The 27461-nt window shown below is 44.2% G+C and overlaps 2 protein-coding genes across 3 annotated transcripts; one reads left to right on the top strand and one right to left on the bottom strand.

Annotated features, from left to right (window-relative positions):
* The first annotated feature begins 7 nt into the window (after positions 1 to 7).
* ino80b (INO80 complex subunit B) lies at positions 8 to 2809 on the top strand. Its single transcript, XM_080486234.1, has 5 exons — positions 8 to 354; positions 768 to 954; positions 1042 to 1190; positions 1283 to 1455; positions 1952 to 2809. The coding sequence occupies exons 1-5, from the start codon at positions 315 to 317 to the stop codon at positions 2411 to 2413; spliced, it is 1011 nt and encodes a 336-aa protein (XP_080342360.1). The 5' UTR covers positions 8 to 314; the 3' UTR covers positions 2414 to 2809.
* On the bottom strand, positions 2619 to 27089 carry intu (inturned planar cell polarity protein). 2 transcript variants are annotated; one of them, XM_080486233.1, is made up of 17 exons: positions 26852 to 27089; positions 24377 to 24981; positions 20855 to 20940; positions 16044 to 16259; positions 10602 to 10720; positions 10309 to 10398; positions 9643 to 9720; positions 8477 to 8666; positions 7493 to 7546; positions 6371 to 6433; positions 5735 to 5956; positions 4711 to 4803; positions 4200 to 4634; positions 3775 to 3869; positions 3500 to 3689; positions 3152 to 3294; positions 2619 to 3037 (listed from the first exon to the last, which is right to left on the bottom strand). In XM_080486233.1, exons 1-17 carry the CDS (start codon positions 26932 to 26934, stop codon positions 2926 to 2928), a joined length of 2874 nt encoding a protein of 957 aa, XP_080342359.1. In that variant the 5' UTR covers positions 26935 to 27089; the 3' UTR covers positions 2619 to 2925. The 2 variants fall into 2 exon arrangements, with proteins under 2 accessions (XP_080342359.1, XP_080342358.1); XM_080486232.1 differs by lacking the exon at positions 26852 to 27089 and adding an exon at positions 25852 to 26097.
* Between the last annotated feature and the right edge of the window lie 372 nt (positions 27090 to 27461).

The raw sequence follows: 27461 nt of genomic DNA, 5'->3' as shown, positions 1-27461 counted from the left end.
GTTTCCGGAAGTAGACGAAGTAACTTCCGTGTTGTTAGCATCTTAGCATCTCCTGCTAACTGTTAACATGCGAGTTTCCGAGTGTCGTCTCGTCAGAAATGGTGTAGTTTTGCAGCTTTTTGCGCAGTTTTTGTGCTCAAGCTTTCTTTTCAGAAACATCGCAACTTCAGTTAGACACGTACCGCTGTGAATATGATTTAATACGCCTTAACTACGGGGTTTAAATGGAGCCATAATACACATTGTTTACCAAATAACATGTAGCTGCAGTCTGGCTGTTCTCTGCAACGTGTTGACCCCCCTCTGTTGTTTCAATGGGGAAAAGAAAAGACATGATCCACCCCAGATTCCTCGGTGAGTACACCAGGTTGTTGAGTTTCTCTTGTAGACTTCAGTTTGGGTTTCAAGGTGAGGTTTTGAAGGCAGTTTGGCTTTGGGAATTGTGTAATCTACTGTTCTACACAATGATCCTGAGATTTCTAGTCTGCCAAACAATAATATGGTTAACACTTTAATAAAGTTAGAAATTTGTCCAGGTCTGGGATTATCTGTCTCAGAAGCGAGTTGATTGTCACTTTGTCTATTATGTTCGATACACGAATGTTTGTAGTAGAAAATACAGTATATGCTTGTTAAATATTGATGAAAATGCTATATTCTGAATCCTCAGTTTGAGCAACTACCGTTTTTATATTGTGCAACGATATTTTAAACACACATCAGTGTTTATTCTATTAATTTCTTCACTTGGGTCCTCTCCTCTGCAGGTGAAGGCCTCTCCAGCCTGCACAGCGCCCACAAGCGCAAACACAAAAAGCACAAGAAGCACAAGAGGAAACACCACAGCTTCCACGAGCCGCCGCCGCCGCAGCCCGAACCCGTCGTGGTGCCACGCGCTCCGCCGCAGCTCCGACTCAAAATCAAACTGGGTGGACAGACATTAGGGACCAAGAGGTGAGCTCCCGGTGGAACGTTTCAGATTCACCACATTGGTCAGATTCAAAACAATGATGATTGTCACACAACATCTTTCTGCACCAGTGTTCCCACCTTCACCGTCCACCCAGGCGTGGCCTGCCCTCCTTCCCCTCTGATGATCATCGATAACAATGACGACGACGATGAGGATGACGACGATGACGACGACGATGAGCCGTCCGTGCCTCTGGAGCAGTATCGAGCCTGGCTTGGTGAGTTATAGGTAAATAGAAGAACTGGGGGTTTTTAATTGTTGTTTTTTTGTACATTCAACAAGACGGTGTGTGTTTCCTGTAACGGTCAGATGAAGACAGCAACCTGGCTACATCCCCGATGCCCGACATGGACTCGGACTCGATGCTGGGGGCCCCGGTGGACGAGGAGGAGAGGTGGCTGGACGCTCTGGAGAAAGGGGAGCTGGACGATAACGGAGAGCTGAAGAAGGAGGTGGACGAGTCTCTGCTGACCGCCAGACAGGTGAGGAAGAGGAGGAGAGATGTGGACTGAAGTTAAATGAATTCAATCCTACAGGGGTTTTCTAAAGTCCTCTTTACACGGCAACGTTTCAAGTGAAGATGCTAAACTTTTGTAGCATTTTGGGAGTTTGGACTCACTAAAAACACAACTTTTGGAAAATGTGGTCAGGTGGGTTAAAATGCAAGTTTTCTGAAAAGCTGCTACTGATAGTGCACACCATGAAGTAAGTAGTTCTTCTGCACATGCTCAGTAGAGACACGATGAAAACACAAAAACGGGGCCTAAGTTCTACTTCCAGATGCATCTTGAAAAGCAGAAATGTGAAACATTCACACAAAAACCCCAAAACAAAACATTTTATTTGACTCGGGTTGTTAGTTTTGATGGCACGGCACTCGTGCAGCACGTGGGTATTTGATCCAGCATCTTTGATTGTGAGTTTAACCGCTTTGAACGTGTCCCTGAATGCCGGTTTTGCTCGCTGTCCCGTCGCCAGAAAGCGCTCCTGCACAAGCAGCAGAGCCAGCCGCTGCTGGAGCTCCCGATGGGCTACAAGGAGAAGGAGATGACCGCCGAGATGATGCAGAAGCGGGAGGAGCGCGCCCGCAAGCGGCGCCTGCAGGCCGCCAAGAAGGCCGAGGAGAACAAGAACCAAACCATCGAGAGGCTGACCAAAACCAGCAAGGCCAAGATCAAGAGCATGAAGGAGAAGAAGGCCAAGCTGAGCCAGTGTCCCATGGTGCGCTACAGCGACTCAGTGCTGGGAGTCGCCATCTCCTACCCGGCGGGGGTCGTCGCTCCGGCCCCCGCCCCGCCCGTCGCCCCGCCCCCGCCGCCGGCCTGCGGGGTGAGCGGCTGCTCCAACGTGAAGAAGTACTGCTGCTCGAAGACGGGAGTTCCCCTCTGCAGCCTGGAGTGCTACAAGAGGAACCTGCTGCTGGTGGAGAGCGCCGCGTAAACAAGACTGTACGGAGAGCACGAGCCTCTCTTCATGGAGTTTTATTGCTTTTTTTTCCCTGCAGCGAATCCTGTTAAATCTATCCAATAATGTAGAGAATATCCACGTCACTCAGTATTTATCACGTTTACACTATTTGATTGTGTAGAAATTTAAGTTTGGAGTCTTTTTTTTTTTCTTTTCGAGGTCAACAAACAGCCCGTGTCATGAGAGAATCTGTTGATTTTTTTATTAACAACTTATGTTCATTTTGGGCCATTTTCCATTTCAAAAATAAATCTGTACAAACTTAAGTTAACAATAAATGCAATACAATTTTTGAAAATACCAATATCACCTTGTTTGCTGTGTGTCCGTACAGCGTCACTGCTCGGTATAAACTGTCTTAACAAGCTGAAGGTCATGAGAGGTCAATGGTTCCGATTCCACGTAACCCTGAACCCTTTGGTTTTCCTGAGAACACTAAGCGTTCTTTTGTTAAGTTTGTGTCTTGACGCGGGAGGAACGACGCCTCACAGAGCCAAGCCGAAGGAGAGCCTGAAGGCCATCTCCACCGGGACCTCGGCCACCGAGTCGTGGAAGCACACGTAGAACTCCTGGGGGACGGGCTCCAGCAGCATCCGCCTGCGCGACAAAGCAAAACGAGACGCCAGAATAAAACCCAGCGTGTCAGAAATATCGGGTCTCAGCGTCTGGAAGGCCCATGATGGTTTAGGACGTTTAACGGCGGCGACTCACCCGATGACCCAGTACGTCATGGTGGGAGCAGGTTTCCTCTGGTCGGTCCAGTTCTCAGGTTTGCACTGAAACAGAACGCCGTGTTCTTTGACCGGACCCAAACCCCACCCGCCGCCCGGAGGCCGGTCTGCCGCCCGGCGGCTCTGCAGGACCAGCAGGAAGGGGAAAAAAAACCACAACACCAATTCATCCATAATGAGAATTAAAAACAAGATCCATCGATGAGCCAATGGAGAGATGATTTTGAACTGCGCCGCCTTCATGAATAAAGTTATTTGAATTGAACAGATTTCTTGGTGGATGAAGGGATGAATGAATGGATGGATGGATGGATGCGGGCGTCCTCACCCTGGCCGGCAGGCTCTGTTGGAAGGCGGCCCGTATGGAGAGGCAGCAGTGGTGGAAGTTGCGGATGAGCTGCGGGTGAATGGAGCCGCTCAGCTGCGCCACCTCCCTGTGGGTGGGGGCGATGAAGATCCCCTGAACCGCCTCCATCAGGACGTAGTGGAACAAGGTGTTCTCCGCGCCCGCCGTCAGCCTGACGAGAGAGAGAGCGCACATCCCTGCTTTTATACGCCGGGCGGAGAGGCCAAAGAGACGGACTCCTCCCCTCCGTCACTCACTTGACGGTGTTGTACATCTCCTCCCTCTCCCTCTCCGTCAGGGTCTTCTTCAGGGTGCCCAGGTGGAACGGGTTGGGGTGCCTCATCCTGGGCGCCTGATGCCAGGAGCAACATGCACAGCGTGAGAATAGCAGCTTCATAAAGGAACTGAATTCATGTGACAAACATATTAAAACAAAGTGGGAAACGAGCTTCAATTTGAATTAAAACATTTATTTGGGTTTGAACTTCCCAAGAACCGTCGATGTAAAATAAATCTCTTAAAAATGCTGTTTGCAGCGAGCAAGAAGCCAACAAGAAGAAATTAGAGGTAAAGAAGCATCACTAGTAAAGTAGTATGTTTGGGAAGGATTGACACCTGAAACATCAAAATTCAAGACTTAAAAAAGTAAAGATTTCGTCAAACAGGATGCGAAATCTTGAACCTTGAAGATTCCTCCGCTGCCTCCGCTCCCGTCAGAACCTAAAGACCCCAGCGAGTCCCGTCGCCCCGTGAGCTTCCTGGCCGAGTCCGGAGTGGAGTTTGGGCTGCGGCCGGACCCGGACCCCGACCCGGCGTCCATCTTCCCCTCGCTGCCGCTGTCCGACAGGCTCCTCTGCGGGCTGGGCCTCCGGGACTTCTCCCCGAACAGGCCGCGGCCCCGGGAGCCCGCCGACGAGCCCCTGACGGCGCCGGCCAGCTTGCTGAGGACGGGCGAGGAGGAGGAGGAGGACGCCAGGCTGTCGGGGCGGTCCCGGGCCGCCGCCGCCGCCGCCGGGAGGAACCAGTCGGCGCAGGACAAGCAGGGAGCCGGCGGCGCGTTGAGGCGCTCCTCCATACCGGCCTCCAGCGCCTCCAGCTGCAGCAGGGTGGCTTTCACCTGACGACACAGACGTGGCTGAGTGCACAAAGAAGGAAAACTCCCACCATGTCGGCCAAGAATCAACGGAGCTCACCTGGTCCACGTAGACGCAGTCGGGTCCCGGAGAGACCGACGCCGGCGACGCACAGCCGCCGGCCTCCAGCAACACACACTGCATGAAGTGTCTCTGGGGGGGGGACAGACGACCAGGACAAGACGGGAGTAAAAATCATTTCTCCATTGATTGATATTTCTAGAAGTTCAACCTCTTAAGCTCCTGTAACGGCTCCCTGCAGCTTTCACTCATTTACATGGAAATAAACATTTTCTTCCCATTTTTATTTTAATTTTATTTGCATTCCACGCTGATTTTATAATTTTTTTTATTGGTTTAAGTCTCCAGCTAACTCAGGGAAAACAGTTCAAACTCGCCAGAATAGCTGGAATTCTTTAAAAAAAAAATGTGGTAAAATATCTAAAATTACTGAAAAAAAAAGAAGAAATAATCAAATGAAAAATGATTAAAATTGCGAGTGTAGATTTTTTTTTCCAGGAAAAGAAAAAAGGGGAAAAATAGGATAAAAGAATTTAAAGAAAAAAAATTTAAAAGAAGAGAAAAAAATGGGGGAAAAAAATTGCGAGTATAACTAGAAAGTAAGAAACGACTAGGAAGAGCTAAAGAGGATAAAATAACCAAAATGTGTAAAATGACAAACGAGAAAATCCATGAAGCTAAAAGTGTAACACAGTAAATCTGAGTTGTAGAAAAGTTTTGTGGCTCCAGACACATTTTAATTCTTGGAAAATCACAAATACGGCTGTTCAAGGTGGCCGACCCGTTCTAGAATACTTAGTTTAGAGAAAAATACAGGAAAAAGTGTAAAATGATGGTTCTATAGTTTCTATTCAGTAAACATGTTATAGGATATGATACGGCTGGTTGCAGTCACCAGCCTTAAATCTATATTTTTTACATCTTTTCATTCCGTCTTTAGTTCAGATTTATCCTTCTTATGGGTGAAGACACCAGGCAGTCAGTAGTTAACCTGAAATGCTCATTTCTTGTTTGTTTCTTGTTTTCTGGGTGGTTATATATCACAGATGACTCGCCTCCTTACCAGCCCCACTATGAGCAGGAAGTGCCGCCCGTGCGGCTGCTTGTAGCCGCCGCCGCCGCCGCCGCCGCCTCCCTTGGCCCTCTGCAGAGGAAACACCTCCCTCCAGATGACCAGCTGGCCGACTCGCTGCTCCGAGGCCAGCGGCAGCAGGCAGTAGTGCTGGCAGTACAGACACACGTCCAGCAGGTCCTCCTTCGGCAGGTGGTTGGCGATCAGGTACGACTGGGAGGAAGCGGAGAATCACTAACCACTGCCAGGGACTTTCAGCAGGCTGGACTCCTGGAACTGAGTTCTCACTTCGGATTCCTTCCTATCGAAGGATCAAACCGTCTCCTTCACTGAATGAAGTCATCAACGTCTACGTTTGTTTCTGAAACGACGTTTCATCTTAATAATCTCCTTCCTTCTGTGTTTCACTTTAATTTCTTTTCTACTTCACTGAATCGTGTATGAAAAGCTCCCCGCCCCGCTGCTTCCCTCCCAGGTTAATATTTCAGAGGAACTTGGCCGATGATTCGTCACTGATCCGCTCGACAGGCCCGTCGTGTTTATCTGGTGTGAAAGATCATCTTTCTAGACGCTGCAGCGCCACGGGGAGGATTTAAATACGAGCAGGCGGTGTTGGTGTTCTCTTACCTTGTAGAACAAACAGGAGCCCAGAGTGACGTACAGACGCCTCAGACCAAAAAAGTCTTCAGACTGGAAAGGAAATTTAATTAAATTAAGATTTGTGTGTGTGTGTGTGTGTGTGTGTGTGTGTGTGTGTGTGTGTGTGTGTGTGTGTGTGTGTGTGTGTGTGTGTGTGTGTGTGTGTGTGTGTGTGTGTGTGTGTGTGTGTGTGAATAGGACTGAAAAGGTGGAGGTGTTATGCAAAGATTTGCATCCCAGCTGCACAAAGCCTCAGAAACAGGAGGACTGATTCATCTTTCTCTTTGGCCTGATGGCCTCTCTTTGTGCCCTTAACTTTGTTGGAGATCGTTTTAATAGAATAGAATAGAACAGAACAGAATAGCCACTTTATTTTATTGTCAAACTGAACACACACTAACTGGTGCACATCTTAATGACATTTTGTTGTAAAATTTCGCCATCGGACTGGTAAAAAAAGACAAAAAAATGAAAAGGAAAATGATCAAAAATAGAGTAAATAAGACTTTTAAATGAATGATAGTGGACATCCATAATATATAAATGCATGATGTATGAATTAAATGCAGGCTCATCTATTTTCTACATTAGAAAATGTTATACCCCTCAGAATGCCTGTTTAAATTAAATTAAATTAAATTAAATTAAATTAAATTTTATTAAATTTTTGATCCATTTCAACTAATATTTGTTGTAACTGTGTTTGAAATGACCATCAGCCTCTGGAGAGTCTGGATACGAGCGACGAAAGCTGCTGATGTCGGCAGTATGTGAAACTGTGTTTAACCAGGAAGCTTCTTAGAAGCTCTACCGCGTGTGTTTCCCATCTTTAAAAATGTCTACATTCGCAGTCCGACTCTATGCGGTTTTGTTATCTTTATTTTAGAGAATGAAATCCACCATAATCATTGTCTTCTCATATTCAAAACAATCTGGTGTGACACAAGTGAGCAAAACGTGCCTTTTCATACGACCAAAAATGAATTTGTTTCCACTGCATGGATTCGAAATTGAAGAAAGAAAGAAAGAAAGAAAGGAAATGAAGAAAGTCGAATTTTGTTGTGAGTTTGAAGCTTTTGTCTGAATTCAAAACGAGGTCACAGTACTCACCATTTCTCCAAAATCGGAAGACTCGAAGTCAGACAGAACCGTATCCACCTCCATCTGCGGAGAAAACACACAGTATTAACTTAAAGATTACAATTGAAGTAAAATTCTTCTTTTTCCACACTTATAGCTTTGTTAGAAAACTTTTTTTTCCATAAATAAATCGTCTCCAGTCGTGCCTCCTGGAGTCGGAGTGTGACCGCGTCCATTATGGAGACGTCTTCCACAAGCGTCAGCCAATCGTCTTTATTTGGTGGTGAAAGTAAAATTGTTTTAACGCCGGTTATAATTCTCTATTACAATATTCAGAATTTGTAGGACGTCAATCCAGCAGGTGTTTACTGTGGGTGAAAACAAGAATTTAAACACGTGAAAATAAAATTAAAAATCTAAAATGTTTATTATATTCATTATTGCATACAGGTAAAAAGAAAAAGTCGTTTTTTTGATTTTCATCACATCGCGATGAAAGATTACCAAAATACAATTTTTTTCATATATACAGAATAAATGTGAAATATAAGTTTCACAATTATATCACAGAAAGAAAGAGAAAAGTGCAATAAGTATTTGTAGTATGAGTTTTTCTTTTAAATCTTCTACCTCCATTGATGTATTTATAATGCGGCACATGCAGGGAAGGAAAATTTAAATTTAACTGTTTTCCACAATGACATTTAAGATTATTCTGATTCTGGATTTCAATTCATTATAGTCCTTTTATCAAAAATACTGAGAAACGTCAGTGTTGTATTTAACATTTTCACCACATAACAATAAATAATCGCTATTGAGTGTCACTTTCAACAACGGACACAAGAGGGCAGTAGAGTCGAATGAAGAAGGAGAGTGGTGGTGCTTCAACGCGCACACACACACACACACACACACACACACACACACACACACACACACACACACACACACACACACACACACACACACACACACACACACACACACACACACACACACACACACACACACCTTGATCTCTGGAGGCAGCGTGAGCCACCTCACCGCCGGCAGCCCGTCTAGGAAAAGCGTCCCGGAGACGTCGGGCGGCGGCGGCTGCGCGGAGCAGCCTTCCCTGAGACGCGACGGCTGGATGAGCTGCTGGAAGAACAGGCAGAAGAAGTGGTCCAACCTGGGGGCGTGGTCCGCTTTACAGAACGCACTGCGGGCGAGACACGGTGAAGCCATGAGGGCGAGCGTGATGAAGAAAGCAGCGTCTCTATAGTTTAATCTGCATCCCGGTGACATGGACCTGGAACCTTTAGTTGCCTCACTAATGAGGAAATGTTTTTTCATTCAATCAATGTTTTCTTTGATATTTTTCCACTTTGCCTGGGTGTTTGCCGGCCGGGTCGGAGCCCCTTGCCGGCCGGTTTTGGCCCACGGGCCTCATGTTTGACACCCCTGCTTTAATGGAACTAAAAAGCTTCTTGGGTCTTTTACTTGCATTTCCACCGTGGCTTTGACTCCCTGAAGTATGATGCTAGAGAAGAGGACCCTTTCATAATGTTAAATGTGAATAAATTCGATTTACAGGGAAATTAAACGAATGGTTCAATACTTTATCAATAAAAAGATCCTGTGAATTTCAATTCATTCTGCTCAGTTCCTGTAAACAGAGACGGTTCCAGACTCCTGACATAATGAGAAGCGGGGTCGACACGTCAAACAACACCACTGAAGCGAGCTTTCTACACGCTGGAAACACTGAGGATGTTCATGTTTGATTAACTAAACGGGTTGATTGAGACAGATGAGGACAAGCAGTCGGCACGCGGCTGCCGAGTTGTTTAATCATGTAAATAAATATACCGTAATTTCCAGACTATTGAGCACACCTGAATATAAGCCGCACCTACCAAATTTAAAAGGAAAAAAAGAAAGGTCGGAGTTACGTGATACACCTGAACGCACCGCCCATGTTTGTCATTGTTTAAGCCGGAGTTGGAAGCGTTTGAAAAAAGTAGTGACTTGTAGTCCAGAAATTACGGTAATTTTCTGTGAGAGACTTCTGTCTCTCACAGAAAACGTTACTCTTATTTCTGCATATTTTGGCTTTAAGGACGGGCAACCGGAGGGACGGGGAGAGTTTCATCTGACTCCTGGTGGGACGACGGGAAAGCAAACGGTTGGCCGACCTGTCCAAGGAGCCGTACATCACTTTTAATGTCCGGACGACGTCTCCCAGCACCGTCTGCAGATACAACAGAGGGACCCTGGAGGGGAACGGAAAAAAAAAACAAAACAGTCAGACCTGCAGCAGCTCCACCGCTTCTCAAGTATTTGTACTAACAGCCGGGAGCCAGCGATAAAAAAATAAAAAATAACTGCAGATGAGTCCTTCTGGGTGGGTGTTTCTCAGAATCGGTGCATAACCTTCTTTTTTTTTGGGACGCGAGACGAATGAACGGGCGGCGAATATGACTCATCTGAAGAGCCGTTTTACAGCCCGGCGCTCTTTAAAGAGGCATCCGTCTCAACAGAGGACAAAGAGGAGCACATGTGGAAGAAGACAGATTGTTTTTACAGATCGTTCTCTTAAATCTTTTCTCTTCCGACATTTCAAGAGCCCCGACGTTTTAAAAAAAACCAAAAAAATAAATCCTGAAAATTTGCCGCCACATTTTTAACGCACCTGCCGCACAGGTCGGACAGCGTGTGTGTTTCTGGTCTGTGAGACGCTTTGTGGAGTGATCTCACAGTTTAACAATGTGTGTGTGTGTGTGTGTGTGTGTGTGTGTGTGTGTGTGTGTGTGTGTGTGTGTGTGTGTGTGTGTGTGTGTGTGTGTGTGTGTGTGTCCTACCTCTCAGCAGGAAGCCCGATGACCAGAAGGTTGTTGCTTTCCTTCCAGTAGCCGACGTGGACCAGACGTTTCCCCAGCAGCAGAGAAGAACTGAGAGCGAGACGAACAAATGAGTCTCATTCAAATTCAACTCAAACAGTTTGACATACTTTATTAGGAAAAACAATCCGCGGAAAAAACAACCGACTTATTTGATCTTATTTATTACAACAGTGAATATCCGTTTAACAGGCATACATCCTGCTGAAGAAAAACGCATTATCATCTATTGTATGGCTTCTCTGGCGTCCCACCTGAGGATCCGTCCGCCCGTCACGTTCTCCAGCATGTCACACAGAGTGAGGAAGATCCCCCTCACCCCCTTCAGCTGGCCGGACGCTTCAGACACCGGATACTGGTACAAGATTTCCTCCTAAACACAAATAACCGTGATATTAAAAACAATAAATAATAGTCCTAAAAACGCTTAAGCACAATGACTGCACATCCGATTGTACCCAACGCCACAACGGTGCATACGTGGTGGTCGGATATGAAAGTGAGACACCGTGAACTGGATCTGTAAAGTGGGCCGGGATAAGAATATTCAACCATCATGATCACTCAACGTTGCCCGAGTAAACGTGATGACAATTACTACAATCTCAACACAAAGTCGACTTTAATGGAACCTCCTGGTCCAAAATACAGTGAAATGTTAAAAAAAAAAAACTCAGATAGCTGTTGCATTATGGGTGTTTTTACAAACAGATTAACTTTGAGGCGAGTTTACCAACAACAAGGAAGCTTTCATTCAAGGCAGAATCATCGATTTGTCTCAGATCGGGTCTCAGTGTTGTGTTCTGTCCTCTACTCTTAACAGATTAGTTGTTTTTAACAATTTGCTCGGTGGTCTGGAGCCTCTTATTTCGCCTTATATAATGATAATAATAATGAATGAGCTGCATAAACACGTCTAAATAAACAGCAACAACTTACAATCAAAGAAACTGTTAGATACTTACTGAGCCTTGATAACTTAAGAGAGTCAAAAGTGTCCCCGAAACTTCATGCGCTATTTATTTCCAAGGTTGTATGGTTACTTTTATAGCAGAGGCTCCTGTTACTCATAGATTTTAATATATATATATATATATATCAGTGACGTGCAGTCAGGGGAGGCAGTGCCTCACCTGCCATCATGGAAAGAAAAAAAATGTATTAAATTGTTATATGTATCCAGTGATTATACTATAAAGTTATTTTCCATTTAACTTCACCAGTTTTAGATTATTTTTATTCAAAATTGCTGAATTTTCACATTTACCGTTCAAATACTGAGAAGAGAATTGCGGTGAGGCAGCAGCCAGCTGAGCCTCACCATGGATTGCGCAATGACTGGGCTAACTGCTGGCCTGCTGTGCAGTGAGACCGTATTGCAATCTCTCTGTATGTCGCTGTTAAAATGTTCAAACACTTTTGCTATATGAATTATATTATAAATTTCCATAGTTTAGTTAACTGAGGTATATAATGTACAGTGTATTTTGTCAACAACTGTATGTGTGTAACGTGTTTCTTGTGCTGAGCAATCATAAAACGGCTGCGAAGACGCACTGGGTGAGGCACGCAGTTCTCCCGCCTCATGGTAGAGGGCGCTAGTGATCCCAGGGATCCTTCTTGCGACTCCTCGGCTGCAGAATAAGCGACAACAAGCGACAGTTAGCAAGTCAAGTGCAGCGGCAGCGATCGTTTATTTTTCCCTCTCGCCTGGACTTACTTTTAACATGGAGGATTACATATCTAAAATAAAACAGTTTTCTAAACTTTTGTTCAGAAGGAGCGGCGCATGGACTTCATTTCTAAGTAAAGGTAAGACCATGATAACGTCTTTTTTTTTATTAAATGTGCTTTTTTGTGTGCTACAGTTTGTATGTGTAAAGAATGCTGGGATGAGCTTTTAAACATAACCCGTTAACTGCTGCCAATCAAATGGTGAATAAGATCCTCTTTAGGGTTCATATGTTTGTAAATCTGACTGTGATGAAGTCAGTGCCTCACCAGCCATGAACCTCACCGCACGTCACTGATATATATATATAATATAGAACTATAACAAATCTGTGGACACAGCAAGACAAAAATACCTTCCCAACATGATGAAGTTTTTGTTGACATCATTATGTCATTATCATGATATTTATTGCCCACGAGATAAAAAAAATCTGACGTAAAAATCTTAAAACTCAGTTAAAGTGACAGCGCTAATATTCAGTGCGTACAGTAACTACTTTCTGGTGTATTATGTTATGACAACTCCCTCCGCAGTGTGGAAATATGGTCTGCTTATCCCATCAATCCGCCCTTCCTTAGAAATGTGCATTATCTGCTTCTGGATGCAGCCGCCGCCAGGTTTTATGCCTCCTTTAAATTACGGACGGACGTAAGGAATGAACGGAGGAGCCACTGCATGTTTAATCCGTCAAACTCGACAATCTTTCTTCTGTCCGACCAGCCCTTCACTTTGGCACAACGCACCGCGTGTCACTTTAGAAGATGAACGTTCGCAAAAAATACTCCTCGTGTTCCAGAGTTTAGGAAAGCAGCTTCAGGAGGTAGAGGAATTCCAGGGAAACTATCGGAGTAACTCATCTGGGTTTTGAGAAATGGCGGCGCACAGTCGGAACTGCTCCGCGGCGAGGATACGGCGTACCTACTGGAGGTCAGCGCCTGTTTACAGACACTGGTTGAAGGTAACCGAGTTACTAAAAACTAAAAGTAACTAGAGACCTAGAGATGTAACTCATGTCACTTAACACGCCGTCTTACTAATCCCCACAGCGGCGCTACTGCCTGATTCACTCATTACAATCAGCAACACCAATTAATGGGAGGAAGATGCTCTAAAATCATGACGTTAATAGTTCTTGAAGAAGTTTTGACCTAACAGCTGAGATAAACCTCCAACATACAAACAGCTCTGAAAGGGACACTAACGCTTAAGTATTGCACACATTGCGGTAATTCTGAAGCAAACAACTGATATTTCAACCGTTTATTTTATATCTTTCCAAAAATATTTTTTTAAATAAACAGCTGTTAAAGTTACATTTCACTTCATAATGTGTTTTTCACAACATCTATCCATCAGGCACCATGTCTGAGGCCTCGCTTACGCAGCGTTTTCAAGTGAAAATGCAAAATTTTCATTGAAAAGGCAAGTTATTGAAAATGCTCCCACGGTGGAACTTTTTGAAACTTTTTCCTCGGTCAATTCTCGACTCCTCCGTCCATTTTCTCCTGGGACTTGGTAGTTTTATAGTCGACAGTCTCCAACTTGGTCGTCTGTCCATACGAATGTCCACGTTCTCCCAATGTTAATGTCAGTGGCGTATTGTTCTCTGCACACGCGTGTGTGTGTGGCGTCTTTACAAAAACAACCAACAGCCCCCACTAGTGGCGCTGCATGCCAACTACATCTTTTTCAACCGTTGCCGTGTAAATGTGAACATTTTCTGAAACGAAACCGCAAAAACAATGCGTTATTACTGGTGGTCTGATTCCTGCAGATTAACTGGACAAACTATCACGTACGTGAATTGGAAGTGATTTATTGGAATTCTTTCCAACATTGCTGGGAATTTTGAGGGATGCAGAGTAGATGAAGGAGGATGGAGAGGAAGGGGAGGGATTAAAATATGTATGTGAACATCCTCTTATAGCCTTGACAAAACAGACTCATACAACGGCCTCAGGGTTAAAACTATGTGCATTGAGCGCTGCAGAAGAACTTCTAACATAACAAAATACTTCAGCTTTGTAAATATACTCTACAAAAAATTTGCTCTCAAAATCATCACGCAGCTGAAACTCCAACATACCTCCGCAGTTTCTGCTACCCTGCAATCAAAGGGATGAAAAAAAAAAATCAAAAATCAAAGTGGGGTTTATGCGACAGCACTATCATTTAGAATATCAACCGCAGGCTGGTGTGGCTGAAGCCGGCCTGCAGCCTTTATCTCCAGCTGAACTCATGTTGAAATTATAAAGGAGGAGTGCCGAAACAGAAAAGTACAACCATAAAGAAAACATCAACCTGCCAACGGAGGTCCACGGGGAATATGTGATTACAGTGTAGGCGGCGTCGGTCAGCAGAGGAGCGCAGCTCACTCCGTAGCAAGAAAAGACTTTCAGATTAACACTTTCCTCCGTCTTTATGGGATATAAACATCCTCTGCACATGGTTGTAATTAAAAAAAAAAAAAAAAAAAAAAAAAGGAAATGTGTTTTTCTGTTTATGGAGCGAGCGGGGGAAGCGCCGCCTGCTGCTTCGCTCTCAGCCAAATAACTGCATTAAAATGATGGATCGTTTATTGACAGGCGCTGCACACGGCACAGGCAACCTCCTCAACTTCTCTGCTACCCCCCCCCCCCCCCCCCATTCCCGTTCCGTCTGTATTTTTTTGCGAGCAGCACCGGCGGGCGCTGGAGGCCGTCCAGAGCGGTAGTTTCTGAAGAGTCTGACTCACGTCACAGCGATTCCAGCGAAGTTTTCCACTCCTGAACCCGGGGTACGATTACACAACTGAGGTCACCCTTAATACTCAATTATCTGGATGCATTTACTCAGAATGTGGATGGTTAAATTAGTCGTCTCGATGTTTTAAAGTGAGTTTTATAAGAGTTGCTCTGAGTCATGAGCTTCTTTAAACCACAACGTCTTGATCAGGTTTCCCCCCCCCCCCCCCAAGATCAATTTTCTTTCCGAATAGATGGAAAAATATGTGGTCAAGCAGGGTTTTGGAAGTCAACAACAGCCTGTAGTTTCTGTTTTAGGCTGTCACTTCTATTCAAGCTGAGTTTAAATGTTTGTTTTCCCCCCCACTTTCTTCACCTGAGAGCCACAAACAGTCTCGTTTTCTTCTCCGAGGCTCCTGTACACGCTACGCTGCTCCACAATAAAAACTTGTTTCCACTGGAGAAGCTCCAGGAACCTTTTCAGAGAATCCGGAGCTTTGGTTGGATTCGTTTGGATGACGCAAGAGGAGAAGTCACTGTTCTTATAAATCCTCCTGCTTTGTTAACTGTGCATTTTACGGGCCTCACAACTACTGTGAAGCTCACTTGTGAAATATTTTCACCTTTTTACATGAAAATAAAAAAAATCAAACCGGTTTAAATCCACAATTGTAGGAGTGAAATAAGCCATTAAGTGATGATTTAACAATCTTAAGTGAAAGAGTGATCTTGTGTGGTGTCACTACAAAAACTAAACAACAGCACCCACTAGTGGTCCGACATGTAAACTACATCTTTTTCGAAAAATGTTACGAAACCTTATGCGAAAAATTATGCATTTCTGCTTGAAACATTGTCGTGTAAACCACCACCGGAGACTATTACGTGGTTATTGTTTTGCTCACTTTGCATTTGCATAATCAACTTGGATGTAAAGACAGATAGCAAAACATGTTGGAAGCAATTTAAATCTTCACACTCATACAAATTTCTGTAGAATATCTTCAACCTTCTGTGTATCATATGGAAACTTTCAATACCACAAATAATGCTAATGTATTGTTGTAGAGTTCCTTGACATTACAACCAGTTTCCAGAGGACAAAAGACTAAAGTTTACACTTGTGAATTTACTCATTATTTCAGATTCATTCTATCGAAATCTTTCAAATTTCAAATTTTTCAGTTCAAAATGAGAAACTCGCTCGGGCTGGTGTGAAATTCCCCGCGACGACTCACCTCCTCCTGAGGCGACGCCGAGTCCAGGTTGAGCGACAGGTACATGACGATGTGTGGGATGTGTCCGATGGACATCTGCAGCTCGGCAGTGTCCTCCCCCCACAGCAGACGCACCAGCTGACTGACGGGCGGCGAGGCTTTCAACCGACGGACCGACGAAGGGTCGCCGGCGCCGCCGCAGTCCACCAGGGCCACCGTCTCCAAGGTCAGCCTCACCTGGAGGAAGAGGTATAGAGAGACGGTTTAGGGAGTAAACAAGCAAATGATCAAGTACGTGAGAAAGAGGAAAAAAAAAAAAAAAACGTTTCTAAAACTTTACTGTCTCTGCTTGATTATACTTCACAGCTATTTTGTGGCCGTCTATCGGACTGATCGTAATAACAACGTAATAACTTGGTGGTCTGTCCACTAGAATGTCCGTGTACGAACATGGTTAATGTTTATATATTGTAAATAAAACAACCAACAGCACCCACTAGTGGCCCTACATGAAAACTACAACATTTTCAGAACGAAAAAAGCGAAACAAACGACTGTAGTTCTCACACACTCACCGAGACGTTAACGGTAGGGTGGCGACAGTCGGGAGGGAAAGTGACACTGACATCCGCGACTGAACCGCGGGATGACAAATAGCAGGGCTGAATGTGTGTGTGTGTGTGTGTGTGTGTGTGTGTGTGTGTGTGTGTGTGTGTGTGTGTGTGTGTGTGTGTGTGTGTGTGTGTGTGTGTGTGTGTGTGTGTGTGTGTGTGTGTGTGTGTGTGTGTGTGTGTGTGTTTCTGCGGGCACGCTAGACTAAATCAGAACCAGACCGCTGCCGGCACAAGAAGCAGTGACGGCCGCTCCGCTCCGCTCCCATTCACGCACTGGTTGTTCTTTCCGTCCGCAGCCTTTCACTTCACACTGTCATTCATAAAAAGTCAAAAGTGGAGACAGACACGGAGCTGCGGGGAAATCTGACCATCTGACACACACGTGAAGAAAAACACACATCCCGCACGCACCAAGACTCGGTTGTGCCTCTGTCAAAACAATTTGTTAGACCTACACTGAAATTAAGAGATTATGCATAATTAGTCTCAAGAAAAGTACAAGACTTTGAGGTATTGTTTAATTTGTTTAGAAAGTCAAGCCCTGTTATTTAGACGCGACTCTCTTACTAGTTCCCATGGACATACACGGCAACTAAATTGAGGACTTTTGTACAAATTTGCATATAAAAACACAAAAAAAGTAACAGGATACGCACTTCTCTCGGGCTTTGCCGACTTAGTTAGAGCTGAAAAGCTCAAAGTCGACAAGTCATCACACACTGTGCTGACCCGGGGCGAAAACCTGTCAGCAGCGTAGAGCCGAGGGGATGCTGAGTAAATCAGAACCAGAATCAGGACGAGAAAAAGCACTAACATGTGCGAAAGAGCAATATTTTCTGAATTATCCTTAAATAAGTTATTAAATCCAACATGATTTGTGTAAATAATGTCCTATGTCTGTGCTTGTAATACCACTATGTACCACAAGATGGTGAAGTTGGTCAACTTTCAGTCCTGAAATGAAAAAAAAAAACAAAAACAAAAAACAACTATTGAGGCACTTTATTGAACGACAAAATCTTTTTGCAAAAATCTTATTTTCTTCACCGTCTTCAGGCAAAACACTACATTTGGATTTTATATCTAAATAAATCGGCGAGGGAAATTGTATACCAGCCTTGTTTACACGATTTTTAAAAGGAGTTTAGTACACCGGTACATAACTTTATTAAAACACAACTCTTGTTCTTTCACCCTACAAAAAGCTTAACTGCGAAGGAAGGTTTGAGACAACTTGTGGACAGCCTCAGATGTCTCCTCTTCCTGTAAGACTTAATTAAAACACCTTTTAAAACGTTTCACTTTCTCCCAGTTTGAGGAAAACATTGTTCTAATTGTCCATCTTCTCGCGCTTGTGGACAAGAACTATTTACTATAATAGCGATGTTTCTGAAAAGTTGCGTTTGCCTCTTTTCACACAGAGAGTCGAAAAGTTGTGCTTCCAGTGACCGAAGAGTTTTGCACTTGGAACGGGGCCTCAATGAACAATATGCACGCTTCAGAAGCTTCGTACTTTTGCAGACGATTACGAAACGAGTTGAGTTTATGGCTGTAACCAATCTACAACAAATACTTTTCATATTCTTGTTCACGGGAAAAAACTGGTTATGAGATCCTGCTGTTATTAGTTGTTTGACTAGAATACACTAGTTTTCTTCTCAATCACCAGGAAGTCGTATAGAAATAAGACCAAGTACAATGAATATAAACTAAAATCTGCCTTTTGCTAAACATTATATAACTTCTTTCATGGTTCAGACACACACACTTTGTTAAACCAACTGAGTGGAAAGGGGAAAAAAAAAAAGGAGTAAAAGTAACGGAGTAACAGAGAAGTTAATATCTCAGACCATACAGAGGCGACCACAGACGTTTCAGGGAGAAGATCGTATTACCTGGTCAGAAACTGTATTTTTCTAATCCAGCGATCACTCCCAGAAGTCTCCGAGGCCTGTCAGCACTAACCGCAGGCCACCCGCTTCTCCAACAGGCGCCTCCAGCCGGGCCGCCGGCCATTTTGGCAAATCAGAGGGGGCGTTATTAGAGAAGACTTCGCTGTTTGATCCACCTCTCGACCGGTGGATTCCGACTCAAGAGGGGAGCTGCGCAATCATCCAATCACATGATATCGTCAAGAATTTAGGCCTCATGAGCTTTGGGAGAAATAGCCTAGTCTGGACTCGGCTGAAGTCGGAGCCGAACTGGAGGAATCTCTGGGTTTAGAGGCTGAGCCGGCTAACGGCAGCACTTTCTCTCATCATAAATAATAAGGATGTGGTTAGACTGGAGTGTGCTCTCACAGGAATTCCAGTCCGCTGATGTCAGTCATTTACCACTCATCCCCGAGAAGGAGCCTTACCTCAGCTGGGTCGGTGACTGCAGGAAGGATTGACTTTAATACTAATATTTGCCCCTCCAAGTACAATAATCACTGCGTGTACCATGTGGGCGGGCTGGCACGCCGGAAAAACCACCGTTTCCCACTTACAGGCCGGGAAAACAGTAACTCCGGCAGCAATACGGCTATTTTCAGTCCAGTGAGAGTCACCCCGGTGGTCAACTTGTGTCCCCCCCCCCCCCCCCCCCCCCCCCTTAAAAACAATCTCCTCCGCCGTTTCCCCTACGATGTAATTTAGTTTCCGGCAACATCTTCTAATCAGCTGAGCTCTTTGCTCCCACAAACAGCTTCCTGTGGCACCGAAGTCGCGCCGCCGTCCGGCTCCTCCGCCGTGTCCTCCATCAAACCCCGCACACGCACTCTGTCATTTGCGAATTCCTCCATCTTGATGGTCGATGCTTTCTGGTCAAAGTGCACGGCTGGGGCTCAGGCTCGCCATCAAAGGGACATTTCGCAGTAATTTGGGGTTTTTCTACTGTTACGCGCCGGTTTCTGAGTTGTGTACACATTTTAGCAGTTCAGATTAACCCGGGTGTTTTTAAAGTAATTTGAAAAGTCTATATTTACAGTTCCATGTGTGCCGTTTTTTTTTTTTTGTTTGACAAGCTGAGATGTTGAAGGGATAAATACTGTATTGGTCTGAAAATACGATAGATTCCATGGAAACAGGTCTGAAAAAGTGAGTTTCGCCTCGTATTCAGGATCCGATATCGCAGCGTTGCGCCAAGTTGTGCATGACAACAGCCGCAGAAACAAACGCATGGGGCTGGATGAGAGACGAAGAATTCATGTCTTCATCGACAGGCGAGTCGGTCTGCACAAATATGAGTGTTGAAAAGGGCAAAACGGTGGTCGTGTGAGACAAAAACTAATAATCCAACATGAAAAAAGCCACACGAACAGTCACAAAGTAGCTGCACTTCATAAAAAGAGGATCTAATATTGAAAGACATACAGCATGACTCATTTTGTTTGATATATTACCCTCTTCTGCGGACCATCTTTAACTAATCCGTACAAGTTTTTACTTTATAACCAATAAAGATGTTTTTTTTAAACAGCAAAATAGATCAAGCAACGAGCCCGCAGCTTAATAAACATTTTACAATTAATTCATGAAAATCTACCCCAAAATATGACTTATAAGATTGAAAGAAATACGCGAGAGTACTTATAAATGTAGTAAAGAGGATGATATAAACCACGTTTTCACTGAAAATGATATCTGTCGTTGCCGTGGTGTGTAAAACACGAGCGTGAAATAAAACGTGGTCATGCATAACGAATGCTGCCTATCACTTCAGAAGATATCAGGTAATTCAACGAGATAAAAACTAAATCGAAGATATTTGGAGAGGATTTTTTTAAGGCATCTGCAGCGATTCAAGTGAGCGCCGTTCACTTCATGTTCATCCTGATGTTTTTAACCAAAATATGTAAATTGATGGTGTTTTAGTTGCTTTTCTGACAGTAACTACAACATAACTTCCTCAACAAGGCTGTGCGCTGGGCTATATATATATACTTGCGGGATTACTGCGGTTGTGTTTTTACGACTGAAAGATATTACAACGTGGAAAAGAGTCCAAACAGCGGGAGAAATTCCTCCGTTGCGTCCACCAAGAAAAACACGTCGGCTTTGCTCGGTTTGGACATTCGTTCATATTCCTCTGAACTGGTGGATAAAAGACTGCGCCTCGAGGATTTTAGTCCGTTTGTTTAAGGTTATAGGGAGTAGCAGGCACAGCTCGGTCACTCCTCGGTTAGTTTTACATTTTAAGAAGGAAAAAAAAAAAAAGAAGACATCCCGTCACACGAACCTGCGTCGGTCCAGGGATGCAGGAGAGAACCCTCTCGATGTTCTCCGACGTCACGTCGACGTCGTCCACGGCTACAATCACATCACCTGTGCACAGAAAATCAACTCGTACTTATTATGTGGCGCTTTGTTAAAACCTTCAAATGACACATAAAGAAAAACCCCACGATGGAGTGAACCGGACATCATTTACACGGAGACGCTGGGATCCCAGCCCGCCTGTGAATGGAACTCACTCTGAGGTAAAAGCTTCACCAGTTCCTGGACGTTGAGTCTGACGCAGTGTGGCGGGAGGCAGAACGTCTTTAATATGCAGAAATTGTCCTAAAATTTTACTTTATTCTGAGCGTTTTTATATCTTTAATAGTCAAGTAGTCACTTTTTTTTTTTTAAATGTGAAGCTGCATCAGTATTTATTTATTTATTTAAATTCTTTTTTTTTTAAATTCTTTCTGTTTTTGGCCCCCCCCCCATTTTTTTTTTGCTCTCGTCAACTAATCTTTTTTTAGTTGACTTGAGAGAGAAAGGAACTTTATATTTGCCATAAATTCCAAATGATCAGTTCAGATTAAACAAATAAAATAAGGAAGTTAAAACCATTAAAAATACCACCAAAACTGGGTTTTCTTTCATATGGATTAATTGTGAATAGTTTTAAAACGACTATTGGGGCGAAACAAAGAACTGGGACTCAAAACAACGTCGTTTGTCTGGGAAAACAACAGAAAGCGGTTAAACTCTCCATCTAAAGAGAAAAGCTGGATTAATACTGGATATTGTGGCAAACTGGGTTTACTGCAAACGCCTGACTCATGTTTCTCATTAACCACTGACTTCATGATCAGTCGGGTCGTGCGTTTTTGGCAGTAGCGGTCCAGTGTGGATCCGGCGAACGGCTTCACCTGCTTCCACCCACTCCTCCGTCTCAGCAACGCAGCTATTCCAGGTATTTATTAAGCACTCTAAATTGTTCAGGCATGTAGCAGCGCCACATGAAAGCCCCTCTAAACCGTAACCGATGTGGGGAGTCAATTTTGTGGTGAGGCGCAAACGGCGTTCCTCTGTCGGCCAGAGGAGAAGCTGCCCGATGATTAGAGCAGAAAGACCGAAAATAAAACTGGAGCCGGAGGATTGGATTTCAACTTTTAGTGGTGAAAAAAAAAAAAAAAAAAAAGACAGACAACAAGACTGAGTGTCTTCAATGTGTGGGAAACAATCTGATGGAGACAAAGAGGAAGGTTTAACCCTTTAAAGGACATCGACTCTACCGACTTTTTGATCAGCGTTTTTCTGCTTGAAACTTTTTAAAAAAGGCACAAAAGTTAAGACTTTACACCTTTATGTACAATTTATTTATAATGAAACCAATTGGGAAAAGTGTGAAACTGAACAAAATCGCACTCGTCTCATGATCTATGGCCGGGCTGTCAAACATATCACAGTTCAGGGGGCACATGCAGCCCAATTTCATCTCGACTGGTAAAATATTACCGTAATAACCTTTAAATTTAAACTTGAAAGTTTTTCTCCTTGCGGCACAGAGTGTACCTGATGAAAATGTCACAATAGGCAAACAATTACCACCAAAGAGTACTAAAATCTAAACATAAAGCCAAATTTAATGACACATTTTGGGTGAAAAACGGAGTGAAATATCCCAAAAAACCTTCTCTTGCTGTTGCATTATGGGTGTTTTTACAACCTCGTCCTGACAAAATCAGTTTGAGGTTTGCTGAAAGTAGAGTTAAGTTAGGAGACTAAACTCTCGCCCTCACGAGCCAAGTCCTTCTTAAAAGGTTTTCCGTTCACACAGGAAATATCTGCGACACCATGAAAAACTTCTGAAAACGATGTAGTGCATCTTCCGAGCCTCCAGGTGGCACTGTGACGCTGCCACGGAAATACACCGAAAACAGGACATGAGACACGGAGCACGCAAAAACAAGAGAAATGGACAAATCTCATCGGGCCTTATAAAAGCGACGGCCATCAGAAGCTTCTGCGGCCCGACCTTTTTTCCCAGTCTGTTGACTTTATTGTTTTTAGTCGTTTTTTAATCCTTTTTCCATCAGGTAGGATATAAAGTTGAAAGACAGGTTTGACGGTTACACCGAACGGCAGAGTTCGGTTAAGTTTGGGGTTAAGATTAGGAAAGTAGTAGTTAGAGCTGTTAGTCGGGGGGGAAAATAATGTAAATCAATGCAATGTACCCAGAAAACGTGGAACTCTGTGTGTGTGTGTGTGTGTGTGTGTGTGTGTGTGTGTGTGTGTGTGTGTGTGTGTGTGTGTGTGTGTGTGTGTGTGTGTGTGTGTGTGTGTGTGTGTGAGACAGTAATTACAGCCCGTGCTTTGGCAGTGCATTTGTGTGGTGTAGAAATTAATGAGTCGGCACATGTGCGTGACTGTACAGACGACTGTTATTGAAATTATAAGTGCTGCATGGCTGCATTCTCTCGGTTTGGAGGGCAAAAGGCTTCGTTCTGAGACTGCAGAAAAGTCATTAAAAAAAAACAAAAAAGCAGTTTCATTCAATCTCAATAAAACTTTCCGTTTAAAGTTCAAGCCCCAAATAAAAGGGACAACCATCAAATCCTGGGATTTGTAGGAATATCATTGCCCAACCAGGATCTTACAAACGGGTCGGGGCTGATTTATAAAGGCTCCTCATAATGTGGAAGAAAATAATACATGTGCTTCTTTCTGCAGGAGACTGGTTTAGTAGAATCTTTATGTGCCGTTTCAAAACTGCATCTGAGAAGGTATTCAGCGTGACCTCTGACCTCTCAACGTTACTTCAGGTCACTATTAGTGTTATTCAGTGCAGTTGAAGAGTTTCTGCTGCTCTGGTCGGGGGTCGGGGCGGGGGTCTGCAACCTCTGTGACCAAAAGACCCGTTTTTTATGATTTCCCTCCAAATAACATTTGTCAGGAGCCGCAAAACATGTTAATTAGGAGAAAAAAAATGACTGTAAATACAAAAACAGAGTTTGCATTCAGTCTCACAGGAACAATTAACATATATTTTACTGTATTTTTTGCTTTTGTGGCCGTTTTTTAAGATTTTTGTCATTGATTTTCCTGCATTAGTCCTTTTTCTATCTTGGATATTTTAGCCTCTTTAGCTATTTTAGTACATTTCCTGATGGTTAAAACAGTTTTAGCTGCACAAGCACTTTTTTCCCCCTTTCCTTCAAAAAAAGCGACACTAGCAATTTTAGTCCTCTTATTTTTTTTTTACCATTTTTCTCATATAACCTATTATTTTGGAGTGATATTCACTATTTCGTCCATGTTTTTAGCCATTCCAGTTGTTCTGGCTGTTCTACCTCATTCCACACAAAGAGGGGATAGAGGAGGTTCTGGTTTATTGTCTGAGAGACGACGGCTCTCCAGGAAGGAGGAAGAGAAGAAGAAGAACCTCAGAAGACTCAGGAATGTAGAGGAAGAGGACATGGAGTCGGTTGGTGTGGCGAGGATGAGGATGAGGATGAGGATGAGGATGAGGATGAGGATGAGGCCTTACCTATGAGGATTTGGCCACACTTGATGGCCGGGCTGTTGGGTATCAATCCATGAACGGTGAGTCTCTCCTCCCGTCGGATCGCTGCAGGATCTCCCGGAGCTCCGGTCCAGGCGGGGCGGTGCACCACACCCAGCAGAGCCTCCAGCAGGCCGCCGCCGCCGCCGTCACACAGCGGCGTCGAGGTGCAGCCCAGACGTTTGGGGTTGAGGTAGACGCACACTTCCTTCAGCTGCTGCTGCTGAACGGTCACACCCTGCCGCTGACCGGCCTGGTTCTTCAGGATGGACGCCGGCGGCGATAAAGCCGAGTTCTCTCTACCGCTCTGGCTCCCTCCCCTGCGCTGGGACGGACGGCGTTTCCTCCTCAGGATCCGGGCGAGCCTCTTGAGCGTGGTCTCACCTTTTGTCTTGGAAGCACACCTCTGCTTCTTGCTGTGCTCCGTGATGACCTCGGCCTCCTTGTCACTGAAGCGAACATGATTGGTGGAAACGCCCTGGCTGGAAGTGGCCTGGGCGAGCGCGGCCTCCTCTTCCCCCTCGCTCAACTCGAGGTAGAACAGCTCGCCGTTTTTCTGAATGTCGTCCAGCCACTCCGGTTCCAAGTCACTGTGGAAACATTTCACAAGTTCGTTTGGGAGACAAACAAAAACGACGTATTTCCAATCGACGGTCGGCGAGTTTGTTTACACCTAAAATGACTGAAAAGAAAACATGAACGGTGCCAATGGAAACTCGGGGATCAAGTCTGTGGTTAGAGGCTGTTTGTCATCGATCTGTAGAAGTTTTAAAGGATTCATGTGTTCATGAGAAAAGGTTATGCCTGAGAAGAAAAATAAACCTGGCCCTTGGATAGTAGTATTTGCGAAAGGAGGCAAACATAACTAGTTTTTGAGCGAAAATCGCTCTATAAAGTGAAATCATGTTAGTCTGAACTCTGTTAAATATCTTTTACACAATCTATTCTTAATTCTAAATGTAAATTGAGCAAAATGTCTGAAAAGTCGATCCTGGGCTTAAGAGTAAATCCTCTAATTCTGGGTGGGATCTTTAAGTGTTGAATTGACAGAGTTTAGTTTTACTGTGCACATATTCAAACATTAACAGCAGCATTATCTCAGATGTAGATTCTTATTAAATCACTATAAAGCCTCCATGTGTGTAAAACAAGCAAGAGTCCCACAGAGTTCTCCACACCAGACAGAGCTTTTTATTTATTTTCTTTCTTCAGATCTCTCCCGTTTAAATTTGGAACTTTAAGCGACGTCTATAAATTCAAACAGAAATCATATAATTATTTATGAAGGTTTACCACCCAGGATGAAAACGGAGCCCGGAGCTATGAAAAGAACCGGGGAGGGGGGGGGAGGAGAGACGGGGTGACACTCCCTCCTCGAGCAAAACCGCATTCACCACTTGGAGAAACACAATTTCACGTCTGATTTGTACAACAAGTGTAAAAGTTGGTTAGAATCTCACTCCGAGTCTCCGGAGCTGCTGAGAGGCGACGCGGATTCACATTCACCGCGGTTCTCTTTCGCCACATTTTCCTCCGCGTGGCCGCGAGAAACGCCTCCTTCGGTAGGCCGGGTTTCCATTCAGTTGAGCAATCCCTCCTCCGTCATGAAAAAATAGCGAAAACCGCCATGAAAATGCGAGATTTTAGCTTAAAGAAATAAGACGCAGTCGACCGCCTCTCGCCATGTTGTGCATGCTAGCGCTGGTAGCGTCACGTGACGCGCAGGGCCGTCTCCCATTGGCTCGGGACACGGTTGCCCCAGACAACGGGGAAGCTTTTTCAGCACGCAGACAGGGTGTTGTGATGAAGTTTGTTACCTGCGTAAATGTTCCCCCTCTCGCTTTAAAAACATTAATAAATCTACAGTTACACTGAGATTCGCCGAAACAATTGACGTTAAGTCGTATAGCGTCTTTAAGGGGTATATTTGTTTTATATGGATATTGTTTGTTTGATGTTTGGAGAAGTTGATACGCGTTGATACGAGGTGACGACATTGTTCAGGACCGCGGCGCGTGCCAGGTGGAGCCGGGCAGCGGTGTGCCAGTTTGGCAGCACGGAGCTCTCGTCCCGTTAAATAATGAATAAACAACAGCACTGACAAAATAAATAAATAAATAAAAACATGCACATTTTGAGTTAATTCCGATGAACTGTGATTTAATGCAAAAAAAAAAGGTTGTTTTTTTTTACAATAACATGAAAAAAAAAGACTCGCTTGGGTATTAGAATCCCGCACGCAGCTGAATGTGCATAAGTTTGACATGCATTTGTGCACATTTGCACGTTAACGTTGTTCCCCAGCACCCCCGCCCCCCTGCACGCTCGCACGAGGTTTATAAATCCCCTCCGGTATTCAAGAAAAGCGTCTCCGAGCTGAGAAGAAAAACAACCTTATTTTAACGTTGGCAACAAGAGAAAATTGGAGTTTCCTTTGCGGTAAATGACAGAATGACTGACCTGTAGAGCAGGACGCTGCGGATGGAGTCGAAATCCTCCAAGTTGTTAGAGAATGAGCCTCCATCTATGGAAATGTTGAACATTATTTGAGTTTCATGTTAAAGTTGAAATGATCAACACTAAGAAGTCCGATCCAAAACGATTAAAAAAAAATAAAGTTTCCTGGACCATTGAGAGAATCAGGAACGAATCCTTTTCTTTTTGGGCTCTCGTGCAGAATGCGGTTCCTCTCGTCTCCTCGGAGCAGAGGCAGATCCTCCCACAGTTTCTCACGTCCATCACAGAGAGAGACGCGGTTCAACACCGCCGATATTCACAATTAACGCGAGGAAAAGGAAACAAAAGCGGTTCCTGCACTTGTGAGTGTTTCTCCGGGCGAGCGGAGCTTGAACGGATGAATTAAGGCTTCTTGGCAGGTGGAACAAGGAACGTCTCTGATCGACCAACAAAACATCTCGTCGGTCAAGATCAAGTTTAACAGAGAAAAAAATAAACAAAAGCTCATGAATATTCAAGTCTTTGTAATTTGAATACAACGGAAAATCACACAGTGGAAAAAGTTTTGAACAGTTTCCCAAACCTTTTTACAGCCTATGACTCATTTATTCAT

Source organism: Lipophrys pholis, assembly GCF_963383615.2.
Source record: "Lipophrys pholis genome assembly, chromosome: 18".
Classification (NCBI taxonomy): Eukaryota; Metazoa; Chordata; class Actinopteri; order Blenniiformes; family Blenniidae; genus Lipophrys; species Lipophrys pholis.
Note: the sequence above shows the minus strand (reverse complement) of the source record. Positions and strands in the feature narration are given on the sequence as shown.

Coding starts and splice junctions, on each gene's coding strand:
- ino80b (XM_080486234.1), top strand. CDS start 315: ATGGGGAAAAGAAAAGACATGATCCACCCCAGATTCCTCG. Junction 1,191..1,282: donor GCAGTATCGAGCCTGGCTTG/GTGAGTTATAGG, acceptor TGTAACGGTCAG/ATGAAGACAGCAACCTGGCT. Junction 1,456..1,951: donor CTCTGCTGACCGCCAGACAG/GTGAGGAAGAGG, acceptor TCCCGTCGCCAG/AAAGCGCTCCTGCACAAGCA.
- intu (XM_080486232.1), bottom strand. CDS start 25,970: ATGGAAACCCGGCCTACCGAAGGAGGCGTTTCTCGCGGCCACGCGGAG. Junction 9,721..10,308: donor ATCGGGCTTCCTGCTGAGAG/GTAGGACACACA, acceptor GTTCCCCTCCAG/GGTCCCTCTGTTGTATCTGC. Junction 6,434..7,492: donor CTTCCGATTTTGGAGAAATG/GTGAGTACTGTG, acceptor TTTCCTTTCCAG/TCTGAAGACTTTTTTGGTCT.